General features: G+C 39.7%; 1 protein-coding gene across 7 annotated transcripts in view; it reads left to right on the forward strand.

Moving 5' to 3' along the window:
- Positions 1-783: 783 nt before the first annotated feature.
- Positions 784-16050, forward strand: part of CACNB2 (calcium voltage-gated channel auxiliary subunit beta 2) — a 250153-nt gene continuing 234886 nt past the window's right edge. For all 7 annotated transcript variants that reach the window (XM_032678280.1, XM_032678290.1, XM_032678298.1 and 4 more), the window contains exons 1-2: positions 784-986; positions 12312-12404. In XM_032678280.1, the coding sequence (XP_032534171.1) occupies positions 888-986; positions 12312-12404 (192 nt within the window). In that variant the 5' untranslated portion in view covers positions 784-887. The remainder of the gene's footprint in view (positions 987-12311; positions 12405-16050) is intronic.

A 16050-nucleotide genomic window follows, 5' to 3' on the forward strand; every position in this document is an offset into this window, starting at 1 on the left:
CCTCTCATGCTGCATGGAGCACAGCTAGGTCCAACCCAGTGATCAAAACGAAAAGTAACAAGGTTACGAGTGGGCTTTAGGGGGTCAGAGGGTTTAGTGTTTATCAAGACAGTCATTAAGCTGGGTGTCACAAAGATTTCTTAGGCATGACAGGTCATCTCGGGGTGGAAGGCGATTTTCCCAGGTCGGGTTTTGAACAGGTCTTTCGAAAGCCTCCTGTGGGGTACCGATGGCACGATTGAGATTGTGCTGCTATAGGTTGTACAAAATTAGAAGGTTGGTTTCATCTCGCTCATCCCTTGTTGATATGTGCACGGAAAGGTCCAAGTACAGGCAAAAACCGTATCAACACGACAGATCTACAGAACTTTATCTTTGAAAGTGCCTGTTTCCCCACTAAAACCATGGATTGGGCTCAGACGAGGGCCGAGGCAGGCGATGCCTTGCGGCCAGGGTCGAGATGTCCGGCAGGGCTGAAAGGACAAGCAGGGCCCGACCCCTCCCCGGTTCCCATCTCCAACTTTCCCGCTGGCCACTCCGCCGCGTCCGCGCATCCAGCGGGGCCGACGGGGAGCCCTGCAGGGAGCGCGGCGCCGCCCCCGCCCTGCGCTGCCGGGAGGGAGATGCTCGCTGTCACTTTCTCTCTTCCCCAGCGCCGCCCCCTGCCCTCCCCCGCGCCCGCCGCCGGCGCTGCCCCGTCCCCCGGCGCCGAGCGCGCTCCCCGCCGGCACAGCCAGGGCTGGGCAGGGCAGGGCAGGGCAGGGCCGCCCGCCCGCTCCGCGGCATGGCCGGGCGCTGAGCGGCGCCTGCCGCCCCGGCTCGGCTCGGCTCGGCTCGGCTCTGTCCCGCCGAGGGGCTCGGCGCCCAGCCGCCCGCTCTCCTCGCCAATGGTCCAGAGAGACATGTCCAAATCGCCTCCCAGCCCGGCGCAGGAGGTGCAGATGGAGCTGCTGGACAACCCCTTGCCCGCGGCGGCGGCAGCGCAGGTACCGCGGGGCTCGGCCGGGCTGCGGCCGGAGCGGGGTGGGGGCGCGGGGCCGGGCTGGGCTCGGAGGCTTCGCCCTGGGGCGGTGGGGCTGCCGGAGCTCCCCGTCCTCAACTTCGGTCCCCGCCGTCAGAAAAGTTTCACGGCTCCTCTAAGGCGCCCGAAACCCCTGTTCTCGCCCCCACCCCCAAATGCCTGGTAATTAACATACATGGGGTGCTCTGTGCCGTAGAAGCGTCGTAAGTCAAGAAAACCTTGCGATTGTCTGGAGGGTGGATATGTAAGAATACGTTGCTATTGAGCTGCTCTTCTGTGCATGTACTGCTCACAGGTTACGGCTATTTTCCCCTGTTTCAGTAACCTGTTGTATCTGTACCTGATGCTTACCATGCGCTGCTGAAACCTCACTTATCTGTTACACGGGCTGGTGGCAGTCTGCGTTGGTGGGGATAGGCGATTCACGCCGATTGTTGAGCAGGAATTTTGGGAAGGCTGAAGGTGTTGAGCACACTGCAGATTTAAGCTGCTCGGTTTCTGTGCAGAAGGGTGGTTGTACAGTCATCTCTGAAATTTTAATAAGTCGGTCCATGTGCACAGTGTTCAGGTGGATGGGTGATGTGAGGGAGGCAGGGTATGGATGCTTGCACACTTGGTAAAGACTTTATATTTTGAAAGGTTGTTCCTGTTTATTATATGAATGTATAATTTCTTTGAGTTTGCAATAGCTGGCTACAAAGACAACGGTGCTATTTTTAAACCCAGTAAAAGGGTGGTAAAATCTGATTGTGTGCAGTTTAAATTACAAACATGTATGTTCTTTTAGGACACAGGTTTTTTTCATTTTGAGGCGGCAGTTTTTACTGTTGCTGCCACAGCTATCTCAGATGCTTTATTTGAGAAGGTGCTTGAGTTTCATCCCAGAAGTACTCCGTTGACAGAGGAAAATGCTGTCAGTTTGTCAAAAGACTTGCTGATTGATCTTTACTTACTGGGGACTGGTGACAATAGAACAAAATCCAGACACTGAAGCAGAGACTAGGTTAAGCTAAAAAAGAAAAAGTGTCTCTTTGGATGTAAATTTGTCTGCAGCCTCCAAGCACAGAACAGACATTTCAGTAGGGCCATATGCTTTGCCAGCTTCTCTAGAAGCAGTGGCAAGGGAACTAATTTTTGACCTACAAATCCCCCCCTTTTTATATCTTTTCAGCCCTAAGCACAGAATCGGCAACTGTCAAGTCATATGGTGCCTCTCTGCTGTGGACAAATGTCAAATACTGATCATAAAATTGATTTCTCACTCATCTTTTAACTAGGCATAAAAAACCTCTGTTTAGAGAGGGAGAATAGTTTGCTAACACCCATGTTATTTATGTTTCAGGTAATAAACTTAGATTCTGTTTTATAAAAGAGGTTTCTGAACATAACACTCATAGCCAAAAAGATTCACTTCTTGAGACAATAATAATGCAGCTTTTTGTTTCAGGAATGTTTTTCAGTTTTGGAATCAAAGATATTAGGCAAAACAGGAATCATATCTCCTCAATAGGTACTTAATTTTAGTCATACATAAACCTTTTGTATAGAGGAAATAAGATTATGGAAGAAAAAGAGCCCTTTGTCTGAATAACAATGGAATTAAATTCCTTAGCATGCACTGCACTGAGAGACAATTATTTTTATTTGAATTTTTGCTCCATTAATGTGATTTTTAAAAAAATCAATATTGTAGAATCTTGCTGCTTTAGAACACACTCCCAGTGACAAGAAGAGGCTTAATAAGGACATGTGAATCATCAAGTAGATTGCCTACAGGTACTTCAGCTATGCACACCACTATCTTTTTCACCAAGGTACTTGAGTAGGAATCCTAGAAACATTTCATGCCGAGTAATGTGTCAGGGAAAAAACCCTCAATATGCGAGCTTATGGAGTGATATCACTCCTAAAAGTATTTGTTCTGAAGTACTACTTCTGGGAATTACGATTTAGCAAAATGTAATTGAAGAGCATTTGTAAAGTTGTGACAAGCCTCAAAATTTCTCTTATCCAAGACTTCTATTTTTGCAAAGCTGAGATTTCTTTTAGCTTACCTGTACATCATGGTCGATGTCTTTGATTGTGCCTGTCCATCCATTTTGGCTAAACTTGTGGCAAAAGGAGTGAACGTAGTTAACATTCTGGAATTATTACACTTAAAAGGTAGTTAAATGTGTGAAATATTCCTAGATAGCCTCTGTGTAAAATCTATTTTTTATTTTCATAATGCATTTTCCTAACAAGATCTGCAAACAAAGTAAAATCTCCTTGGGTGTTGATCATTACAGTAATACTGTATTGTCCCTGGGAAGTTCTTTGCAATGGGAACAAGGTATTGGTGCATTATTCTGTATTATTATTATCTGTGGCTTTTAGTTCCATATTACTATAAAAAACATAGTTCTAGGTACTCACTGTGATCCTAGTCTAGATGGGGTTGCAGTATATTTTCAGATGTCCAGTTTTATCCAGACAAATGTACATGCTAACAGTTACACTGTGGAATTATTCACAATGTTCAGGGATATGTCAATGAAAAATGGTAGTTTGAGGTGTAGCCCTTTTGTAATAAAATTAACATGTGTGATTTTCTAAAATCATAAAAGAAGCAAACTCTGTTCAAATGCATCACTGATGATCAGTATCTTTTTTTAAACAAAATCAACTCAACTCCTCTTTTTAGTTTTTAATTTCAAGAACCCCCCTTTATTTTAGGAATCTGAATTAGTAGAATATTTGATTTAATAACTTTAATTAACCCAGATGCTATGTTGATTTGTTTATACTATAACATAGCCTTTCATGGCAACTCTTGGCCTCTCTTCTTTTTTCCTCTCCCTTCCATATAATTTTCTTATGATCCTACTTCAAAGTCCCTCAGTCCCCAGAAATCATTAGATTCAATTTCTATTGCTATTTTCTTATGATAAAGTTTCCTGTATTGTGCATTAGGAGCAGTCATAGCAAATCAGATCAGCAAATTACACAAGATGTTTCAAAGAAGATATAATGAAACCTTCTATCGAGCAACTACGGACTATCTTGTGGAGGGAAAAGGTATCTTACTCTAGATGAATTCTCCCCTATTCCTCATTATTATTTTCTTCCTGTTCTTTTTCTTGCCTTCTTATGCATCATTTGTTGATGCAGGTCCTAACAACCTGACACATTTTAAATGAAAACAATTCTCTTCTGGATTGTTTTCTTCAACTCTTTCACTTGCATTTAGATTTCCTCCATCACCTGGTACTGTTAAGTGCTTCTACCTTCCAAGTCTAAAGGTTTCATTCTCCCTGGAGTGCTTGACTAGTTTTTCATGTTGCACTGCTGAAGGTAAACTGAATGCATGGGGCTAGGGACAGGCTTGTTCAGTTTTCCTCCTGTATCAAATACAGTTGATGTTAGTATGAATTTTAGAGTGATGTGCATGTGGTGATTCTAGAATATCAGCTTAGTTATTTGGCCTTTAGACTGACTGTTGTCCTTCCTCAATCTCCAGCTACCTTTCCAGTTGCATAGCACCATCCCTTCACTACCTGTATTGTGATGATGAGGAATGGAAAGAATATCCAGAGATTTGTTCTCAGCAAACTAATCACACTGCCCTCTGCTGCTTTCTTTCAGCCGGATGTATCACAATTCATGCGTGTTTACCTATTCTTCAAACAAACATTTTGCAACAGTGTATTTCCCAGTACTGACTTACAAGAATACTTTGTAAGCCATAAACAAACAAGAATTATATCACTTTTATTACTTAAATAATAACAGTACCCATTCATTATAGAGGCATGGAAGGTTTTACTCTCTTCTGGCAGCATCCCTGGAATCCAGATCCAATGTAGCAGCAACTCGGTGGAGTATATACAGAGATAAAATCCTCCATTCATTGGACTTTCTCATGGTTCTCAGCAAGGGGTGGTGTTTTCTCTCCCAATGTGGTAATCTCCTTTCAGTGTTGTACTCCTTACTGACAAAAATAAATTTTAATAGTCCTTCACTGAAGAAAGCCCTTTCGATTTCCACTATTACTTTTCTGATGATTTTCCTCTGCTCTTTGGGTTTATTTGTCCTGAACTCTACCAGTAAAAAGTGATTTTGCATGCTCATCTCTTCCTGAGACATATTCCATTTGGATATTGCACATGATCAGCATATATGGGCTATAATAATTTTTCTTTACTTTTTCTTAGAGTGTAAAATCCCTCAAAAATAATTCAGCAGCTTCAGTCCTAACTTATTTCTGTATCTGGCAACTGTCTTCCAGAGGCAGTCTCTGGATTTGTCTTGTTTTGTCTCTATGTTTCTAATTTCAGACAGTTACTGATGAAAAGTTCCTGTACTCTTCCAAGGTTGGCTTCTCTGGAGTCTTGGTTACTTTTCTTCTGCTTCTTTTACTCAGTTCTTTCCTATGCCAGGATAGAAGAGCTTTCAAATAAAACAAAGCAATGGAAATCACCCTCTCTGCCCCCCAAGGTCTTGGTTTCTGTCCCCGGGGCAGCAGACCCTTAGCAGAGGTCCTCAGTGTTTGCCCAATAGTTGGCTATTGCTCCCTCCAAGTAACTTTCTGTCATAGAATCAGATCTCTTTTTCTGTTTGCTCATGTAAGAGAAATAAAGAGACCCATGGAGAGCAGGTGGGTATGTGCAGGCACGTGGCCTGCAACTGTAGTTGCCAATCTTAAAAAGCTGCAGGAAGCACAGAGTGGTTTGGGCATGAGCTTCAGCACCTTCTGCTGCTGGGAGCTGATATCTTCATCACTGGCATTACAGATACATGTGCAACAGGTTTGCACTGGAGTGGGTTTCCAAGACACTGTGGAGGAGCAGAGCAAGCCAAGTTCTCAGCTTCTTGTCTGGCAGATGGAAACTGCCAGGTGACCTGGTCTGAGGCCAGGGTAAGAGCACTGGGAGATGGCTTAGGAGTGTAGGAGTTGGTGAGAATACGACTATTTCTAGCTGCAGTGTTGGAAAGGCTTTATCACAGGCCAGCAGAAAAGAGCATCTAAGATTTCTCTGTTACAGATTTCTCAGTAGAAACTGTTTTTTTTTTTTTTTTCCTTTTTACGTGGGGGAAAAAGAAGTATGTGTCAAATACTTATTTGTGTGTTATGTATGCAAGTTTTTAGAAATAAATAATTTGTTTGTTTGTTTCTATGGATTTTTTTTTTTTTGGTGTAGGTGGAGGATTCTCTAAAATGTCTATGGAATGGACTTTGCAAACTCATCACTGTAGTTTGCATGAACTTGATGACTGTATATGGAGATCCTCAATTTGATAGGATTCCTGGAGGGAAACCCTGTCTTTTCTGAATGGTGTCCTTATAGCAAATGTTGTTTGTTTAGAGAAATCCAGGTTTCAAAACCTAACTTGGGGATTCTTCTCTGCTATGGGGACAGGAGTCTGTGCTGCTCAGGCAACTTCTTTGCTCAAGGTGTGTCACAAGGCTGAGTGCCTGTCACAGAACTGCACTAATGTTTGCCATGTAGGATGACCTGAAACCCCAGCCCTGAGACAAAGGCTACCCAGAATATTTTGCTATGTTCCAAGTTCCCATCACGGAAGGGAGCTGTGGAGTGCTGGGGAGCTCATCATCAAGGTCTGTGTTCAACTTCTAGCCCTTGGCTGCGCTGTCAGAAGGCTGACCTCATCTCCTTTATGAGATTAGTATGATTTGTGGTGCTAAGATCAGAAATATTCACATCCCTTTCTGTAGAGTGAGGATGTGGGGGTTTGCAGCCACGCAGCTGATGCTGGAGGCTACACTATCCAGTAGCTGAAGGGTATCATTTCTGAGTGGAGACAAGCCTGGCCATGGACCAGAGAGGGCTCAGGGGGGCTGAGCTACGGAAACATTTGTTGCCTTGTTGTAAGGAATTGTTTAAAGTGGCAATGGCTTATTCTTCTAAGGGGAGGATAGAGCTGGATGTGTATATTCTGCACTATCCCGGGTTGCTATCCTTTGGCTAGAACATGGGCATTTTTAACTATTTTCAAAGCTTTGGCCTGGGAAGGAAAAATACTTAGTTCATTCTTGCATTTCTGACATTTCTAGCAATTCTCTAATCCTTTAGGGGTGTCACTCTTTACCTTTAGGTGTTCTCTTGATCTTTATAATTGGTCACTTATTCATCTGAGATAATGTAAGATACATTCTAGCTCTGATTTTTTTTCTTTTTCTCTCCAATTTCTGTCTTGCATCTTTGTTTAAAGATCTGACTTGACATCAGTGACTCTATTGCCTAAATCTTCTGTATCTTTTCATCATTCTTGGAATGAGACCAGTAAGATATTTTTTTAAGGAGCTATTTTACCTATAATAAACAGTAAGGGTTCAGGCTCACTCTACTTTAATATAAAATACCATGAGAGTGGTTACTGGTGAAGGGCATTTTAAAATTCTCTCTGAAGATCAGTTCCCTGGATGTAGATAGTTGGTAATTTTAAATGTTTTATATTTCGTCTTCCGGATGATAGTATTTTGCCTACAGGGATAAACCATGCCTTCTGTTTGTCATGTGTGTTAGAGGATTAAATGTTATGGATGCATGCTTTTCATGTGTTGAGGCAGGACCTCATTAGTATGAAAGGGTTTCACTGAGTGACATTGATCTCATCTGTTTGCAATAACAAGTAAATGTATATAAAACTGTTAATTATCTGAAAACTGCTATGTATGCCTTTAACGCTTCAGATGATTCCCATATTTAATTTGATTACATGGGTTGAATAATGATTGCACAATGTACTTTCTAGTCAGAGTTGGAAAGCAGAGACTTTACTTTCTAAAGACTTTGTTGATGAAATGTTTTTTACAAAGATACTTTGATGGTTTGTTTTCGGGTTTTTTTGGGGGGGTTTTTGTTTTGTTTTGTTTTTTTGTTTTGTTTTGTTTTTGTTTTTGTTTTTCTGTGAGATTTCACATTGTTTGCCAGGTATTTTGAGAAGCTGTAGAACATAAATGTGTGTGTTTTGTTTCTTGTCTCTGGCAGCTCAGACAATTTTAAAAGAATTTCACAGATCTGACTAATAAACCAAGCTACAGTTTTGATCTTGTAAACACTTAAATGTATACATAACTTTATGTTTGTGTAAGATGTTCTGCTAAAATCCAGTTAGAATGTTCCTGTCAGCAAAGTTTTTATATGAACAGGCTTCTTTGCAGGACTGGAGTCAGTTGTATTCAAATTAGCTGGGGCAAATGCTGGTGTGCCATAGGCACCCTCCTCTGCTGGGGGCTGGGATTGTTACCATTGGGCACTGTATACTGGGGTGCGGAAGCATTTGGTCTCCAGTGGTTGTCTGTTGGGTACCATATAGATTAAGAACAATTACCTCATGTTGTTGGTTTTATTGGCCAATGTCCACACATCATGATTCAGCCCTTTATTTTTAGCTACTAAATTGCAGCCAACTGCTGAACAGAACACAGATAAGGCAGCTAATTTTAATATGAAAATCACAGTAACATATTGGCTTCATTGTTAAAAAAATTTCTTTTTTTCTTTTATTCCCAGAATTGAAAACAACTGGTAGATTTTTTTTTTTTTTTTTTTTTTTTTTTTGTACAGAGGTACACTTAAAAAAGCAAAACATAAAGACTGTGACAGGGTGAGTATTCATGAGTCTCCACATGACAGAGATAGTTAATAATTTTTAAAAATATTCAAGACTGTTTTGTTTATGGAAGACTTATTTTCAGAAGAAAGTTTTGTGCATTTTTGACTGTGGGAATAAGCTTGAAAGGCATAGAAGACAAATGTAGTCCCTGATTAGCATCCTTTTAAAATAATGAAAGGAGTCATCAAATCCCAGTTTTCCCTTGTGCCAAAGTTGTCTCCCTTTCCTCTGAGTATCAGTCTGTGCAAAGAAGCCGGTGTAAAACTGACTTTGTCTACACTCTGCAACCACAGCCTGCCATCATGTCAACAGTTTTTTTGTATTTAAGGTCAGTATTTAGCTTGTGCTTCTGAATAGTTTCCACTTATAAAAGACTAGAACAAAAACATATGTTCTGCCATGCAAAAAAAAACCTTCTCAAACTGAAAAATCAAGGTGAGTTTCAGTGTAAGTTGCATTTGCTGTGTGACGTTTCCAGAAATAAATGCTTTTAGTCATTGCTATGCAGATAGAGAGGTGTGCATTTTATCTGTGTTTGTAACATGGTTTTATTCTCCTCTTTGTTTTGTCCTCATCACTCTAGACTCAGTCCCTCTTTTGCCTTTGTCATAATTTTTTGTGTTATAAAAGTGAACACTATGACACTTTAAATAAAATAATATTGTAGAAACTGGGGACAAATACAAACAAAACATGAAGGAGAATATGTATACATTTTTTCTAGTATCTCCTTGGGAATCACACAATACTATACACCATTTACGAAATTGCCTGTATAGTGTGATGTTTATATGAATGCTTTATATTCTTGAGCTCCTTTGAGAATGTTAGAAATTCTATGGTTTTTTCCTTAGTACATTTTTATTTACTTCCACAAAAATTGTAGAAAAGGGGTTCAGAGTGTTTGTGAGTGACAAAGTCAGTTACCTCAATAAGAACCATTTTTAAGAGTTAATTTTGATTTTAAGATGTTGTTGTATGTGGGAACTACTGCTATTAAAGATACTTTTAATGTATTTTAGGTACTTTAATATTATATTAGGTGACATATTTTATTATATTATGTGGAAAAAGATGGTTCTGATAGAACTGTCTATTCTAACCGTAACTGGAAAATATTTTGAAGAATTTGCTGGTAATGGTGGTTTCAACCTACTTTGTATTCTTATTGATCTATGAAGACCTTTCTATTATCAAAAAGTTCTTCTATTATCAAAGATTTCTTTTAGAAATGCAACCCTGTAAAACTATTCCTCGTTGAAATTTAATTTTACATTTTGAGACCTACTGGGTTACAGTTCTAGACTCTTCAGAAAGTAGCATGCTGATCTTCCTATGATTCCGCCCTAACCAGCATGTGTAGAATCAATTTGTGTGCCTTTCAGAAATTTCTTACGTGGCTGTTTTACAGTTTTGAAAAAATCATATGAGCTTGGCAAAATATCTTTCCCATAAATTTGTATTTTTAGGGATAAAGCATTGCTGTTGTTGTAGGTCATTGTTAGGCCAGTGACATAACAGATATTATTTTTACTGAGAGTATCAGGCTAACAGAACTATTGTTGCTTGAGACATCCTTTCTAAAAGATTGGTATGTTCTATTTCAACCAGTGCTCCAAACTTGCCTAGACCCAATATGGTCCAGATACAACTTGATATTGTTCTCTTGCATCTCAAGGAGGCAAGTTACCTGGATTTGTCAAATGATCTGAAGTTTGTAGTGACTATATGTTGTCCTCCTCAGTTACTCTTAAATTGCAAAATATTTCATCATATTTACCGTACCTATTACTGCTAAGAACAACAGTTCAGATTTTTAAGTCATTATCTGAAAAATCTGCCAGTATGAGATTTTAAGTGTCTCTCGGAGCTGCCACTGTAGCCCATCCTTCCCTACCATGAGAACCGGAGGACTCAGGCCCAAAGCTTAGCATGGTGCTCTGAAGATTGCTCAGGCCCAGGGAAGGACACACCTTATGCACCAGGCAGGGTTTTATCCCAGGGTTTGCTGTATTAGGGCCAGGTTATCAGGAGTTCTGTGCTGTAATGCATGCACAGTCATGTTCTCCAGTAAGCTGATCATAATTTTCTCATTGTGCCTAAACCTGAGACCAAGAGCGGCTTATGACCAAAGTCAACAGCAGGATGTGGATGCGTGGACTTGGGATCCTGGGAAGTAGTAGTGGATAAATAATCTCCTTTATTAGTATAATATTTTGAGATACACTAATGCCTTATTATCAAGAGTTTTGGGGTTTTTTTGCTATATATTTAAAGGAGAACAACAAGATTTCTGTAAAGGAATTTTTGTCCCTGGGAGAAGAACTGCAAAGTATTATGGGAGAAAGTAATATGAAATTACTTTCTGAAAATTTAGCATGTTGAGGATGGAGACTGGTGCTTGGTTTTGTGTTGTTTTGGTTTTTTTCCCCTGAGTTATTGTGGAATTTGAAAGTTGGGTGCTGAATGCAGGATGAGAGGTAAGATTGGGAATAGGCCAACACAGACCTTGAAAGAGAAGACAAAGACCTTGTTTATTTCAGGGAACTGTGGGAGGTATTCAAAGAGAGGAGTCATGATCCAGAGAGATGGATTAGTAAAATGACCTTTACAGCAGCACGATGAGTGAGGAAAAAAATTGTATTTATCAGCCTCAAGGAAAATAATGTTTTAAATAGTCAAGACATAATTTTATTGTAAGTTTAGATGAACTTAAACAATTGGACTAGCATAGGAAGGGCTGTGTTGTAATGTCATTCTGCAGAACAAATCTGTGAGACTTTTCTATACCTGGGAGGATACGCTGGTCAGAGATGGTGTCATGGCACAGTTTACAGTCACCACATAAATAAGGGTTTGCAAATAACATAGTTTTGAATTCTTTCACGTTTTTAAAATTTATTTTAATTGTATTTATTGATGATCAGTATTCAATGCACAGAACAAATAGGGGTTTTTGGGGGGGAGGGACACAAACACGTTTGCTATGTTTCTAAACTATGGTTTTAAATTTTTGCTTAAGCAAACCATAGCTTTCTCCTAATGTCTTTTTAACTTCCTGATAGATAAAAGTGATGCCTTGCTTTTCAGTTGCATTTATTCCTTTTCCAGTTACACCTGTATTCCTTTTTTATTATTATTCTGCTTTTACTTTCTTCAAGTTTTAAAAAAAAACATTATTGTAAACTCTCCCTGTGTTATAAGATTGTATCTCAATCAACAAGTTGTTGGTCACTTCTTGCTGTTTAGTGTTCCCTCAGCTGACTTGGCTCATTGCTGTGGTGTACTGGAGACTGTTCCAGTATCTCCTTTCCTACCTTGTTTATTTAAACTAGCTGCAAAACAAACTGTACTTTTTAATCACTGTGACTTGACTGAATAATTCTACATCTATACAAGTCTATAAATGCTTTTCCAAACCCCAATGTGAAGAAAACCAAAAACAGCAAAGCATTTAGGGCTCAATTGACCAAACCTGGCAAGCACTTGCTCACATCCCATCAGTTACTTACTGAAAATTTGCTTATTGATTGTCATAAAGCTGATAATCTGAATCCCTGCTTGCCTAGGAGACACTGAAAGCTTTCTGTGCGACACAAACTGATGCTTTAATGCTGTAATGCTGTTTCTCTAATCTGTGTTTTTTTCTGTTTTCTTTTATTTTTTACAGTCTTATGGTAAAGGGGCAAGAAGGAAAAACAGATTTAAAGGATCAGATGGGAGTACATCTTCTGACACTACCTCTAACAGTTTTGTACGCCAGGTATGGGTTTTTCAGCTTCTGAAAGACTGGATGATTTACTGATGTAAATGTTCAAGTAATTTTTTTTTTTTTTTTGGAAATTGTCAAATCAAAGAGTGACACTGTAGCCTGAGAAATAGCAGAAGCCTGTCCCGGCACAATGAAAAATATTTGGTTGCTATTGTTTTGGTCTTGGCAGGAAAATACTTTTTCATTTCTCATTCATTTCCATGTATAGTAGTTTTCCTTATTTTTGTTACTCTAATTAAAGGTGATTAAAGCTGGAGGAGGAGGCAGAGTCTGATGGGAGTGCCTAAAGTGGCAACATTTGGGAGGAAGAATCAAAACCCTATCAATCCTCAGGGTTTTCCTACTTAAAATAGTCCTGTGTGAGGCAGTGTTAACCTAGTTGCTTTCCTCCCACATCCCAGTGTTATTTTGAGGCATAGTTTGGAGGGGAAATCCCTGGCAACATTTGTCCCCATTGCACTGATGCTGAAAGAAGCCTGTCAAAGATGAGGGGGTGTTGTAGACTCCCATGGCCGGTGTCTGCGTGTCTCTCCCTCAGAAGGAGAGATCCAAATGGAACCTCACGGGGATCCCAGCCCACTGTGGGTGCTTGGAGACAGCTCAGTCTGGCTGACAGAGGTATCTGGGAGGATATCCAGAGTGCAGTGTGGTCTTTGGCTGAAGAATGGTGCTACTGAGACTGTGCTTTTGGGGAGGGAGTGTGTGTTTTGATGTGCTTGTGGTCGTCAACGACTTGGAGAGCAGAAATGATACACAGAACTTCACAGTGACTGAACCTGTGCAGAGTCCAAAACACAGTTCTTCGTGTCCCGTTGATTTAAGTCATGGTATTGTGAATACAGACTTTGCCATTTTTTTCAGAGGGGTTCTTGAATTTGGAAGCTTTCATGGTAGAGTTTTTGGTTTAACCATAAGCAGGCATCACACCTCCCTCTCTACTTGCTTGTTACGCATGTTCCTTCATCTCAAAACTGCATCTCCACTGTTGTTGCGTTGGTTGTATCAGTACACATCTTCTGTTTGCAAAATTCTACTTTGTCCTGGTGTAACGATGTTGATAGGTTTTGTGATAGCCTGTGGATTCGATAAAGTCAGGCCCCTATTGCATTTCAGTGTCGGTTGGACATAGGCATGAAGTATTAATTGATCATGGTAATTTCTCAGTGGCAGTAAACAACATCAAGGTATAAACCCCAGATCAAGTAAATTACTTATTTGTGACATTTTGTCCTGTCTTAAAATACTCTGAAAAAACCAGTCCTAGTCGTGTTTGGGAGCAGCAACAGGATCTCCCCGTTCCAAGGAATCTTTGTGAGGAATTCTGTGTTGCTGTTTAACTTAGCTCCTCGTGGATGTTGCATTCAGCCTGGAACATTTTTAGCAGAGTATGAGTGTTTATTTTACACCAGCTGCACATGCTTCTTTCTTTGCCTTTCTTGTTTATCTAAATGAAATCTGAAGTTGGTCTCAAGTTTATCTCCTTTTGCTGTCATGAGGGGGAACGGGGCAAAGAGGATGTGTAGCACAAGGAGGTGGATCATCAAATAATATAGAGATGTTGAGTTGGACTCCTGTAGTCAATGGAGATCTGACTGTCTCTAAAGACTGTTGAGGCATGATTTATCAAATCTTTAAAACATGTATAAAACAGGGTTGGTGAGCTATACTTTAAGTGTGCCTGTATCTTTCCAAAGTCTCTAAAGGGAGCATGGAGTGTAACTTCCTCAAGTGTTGATTTTTACAGAAGAGATTTATATATTTCCATGAAATAAATCCAAATTTAGTAATTACTTTAGTGACATAATACCAATGATTGAAAGGTGAGTGGGCTTCTGCGAAAAATCAGAGATTTCATAGATTGCTGAAGTGAAACTCAGTCTTGTGATGTTATTGTCACTGAAGATAATGAAGAGATGTTAATGAATAAATGAATTAATGAATAAATATATGTTATGTGACATTGTCCAGAATAAATTTTTAAAAATGCCCACAAAACATTCCAAGCAAGTAATGTGCAGGCAGAGCTGTTCAAGTTGTAGCAGATGTATGAGAGAAATGTCTCTTCACAGTTACTTCTGGGAGGTTTATTTCAGAGTTTGGCTACATCTTCGACAGGCTTTCTTGCTCTGATTCTTTTCCTGGGGCAGCTTGATTTCTCTTGCAGTAAGAAAGAATTGCTGCCAAGATGACCAGGATGCCTAGTGCCCCAGATATTAAACAAAATGGGTGCAGTCATTTTTGGGCTCAGCTGCTCTGTCCTTCCCAGAAACTACCTTGGTGCTACACATTGCTTGTTCCTGTCTGTCTTGGGGGATATTTTGCCTGGTATAAATGAACAGAATTGTTTTGTAATAATAATTTATTTGCAGGAGAAAATGTGTTTCTCCCAAGATAGATGAAAGTGGTAGAAAAGCAGAGAGGATAAATGAATTCAAAGCCAGTATAATCAATGATGGACCCTTTATTTTCTGTTATTTTGTTTGAGTTCTGTCTTAAAACCAGGAAGTGAGTTTTTGCATAAAAGTGATTTGTGGATTTATTTGGCACTTGTTTTGATGCAGACATGGGATACACACAACATGTTTGTTTTAACAATACTTGTGATGTTTATAGCTACCTTTTTTCCCTCCAACCTCATTTCCCCCCATAGGTTCCTGTCATCTCCTTTCCCATTTACTTCTTAACTTGTCCTGCAACTTTTGTGTGCATCTCTACAAGTACTCCCTTCTGCACTCCAGAAAGAATCCTTGGATTGTCCTGAACATTTATCACTAAGATCTGTCTACATTCTTCATAAAGAAGAAAGAATGTTTGGAAGGTGCTTTTGCGTAATATTTAGCTGGCCTGTCCTTAAACTGGGGGAGCTGTGAAAGGTATGCAGGTTGTCATCAGCATCAATGGGAAGTGGATATTTCCTAACAGAGAACTGTATTGGCACTGGATAAAAGAGACAAATATGTTTAATCCTAAAGAAATGTTATGTATGTTGAAGTCAGTGGAGGTATTTGGCAAGAGCAAAGATACAGGATTCAGTCTTTTGCACCTACAGAGTTGCTGGGCATTTAAGTTAGAGCTGCTACAGGAGGGAGCGACTTAGTGTCTATTGCTTACATTGATAAAGCTTTGTTGTGTCTGCATTTTATTATTTCATTAAGGACATATGCCCCTCTAGCTCCAATATATACCTGGCAAGTTTCCTGCTATGCATACCAAATGCTACAGTAGTAAAAATAACGCCAACTTAATTTTATTTGAATGAGAGAGAACAAAGTAAAATTTTACTCAATTGGTTGAAAATTCCTGCTGTTGTATAAGAAGAAAATGCACTCTGCAAATTCTGTGCACAGTGATCTTTTCCTTTTAAATCTGTTTTGCAGAGTGTTGAAAGAAAGCAGAGCAATTTGTCCAGTATTGTTTCTAATGTGTATAGAAGAAGCCTTAAAATGGAGCAAGAGCATCTGTATATAATACACAAATTTAAAAAAACATTCTTTTCAATCCAGTTAAGACTCCTTTGTGCTGGGAATTTTATTATTGATATAGATTAATATTTTAATTTTTCCTTCTGACATTAAGAAAACCCAAGAGATTTTAGAAGAATGTTTTGGATCATGTTCTATTTGTTTGTTATAAAAAA

Source organism: Chiroxiphia lanceolata, chromosome 1 (genome assembly GCF_009829145.1).
Source record: "Chiroxiphia lanceolata isolate bChiLan1 chromosome 1, bChiLan1.pri, whole genome shotgun sequence".
NCBI classification, from domain to species: domain Eukaryota; kingdom Metazoa; phylum Chordata; class Aves; order Passeriformes; family Pipridae; genus Chiroxiphia; species Chiroxiphia lanceolata.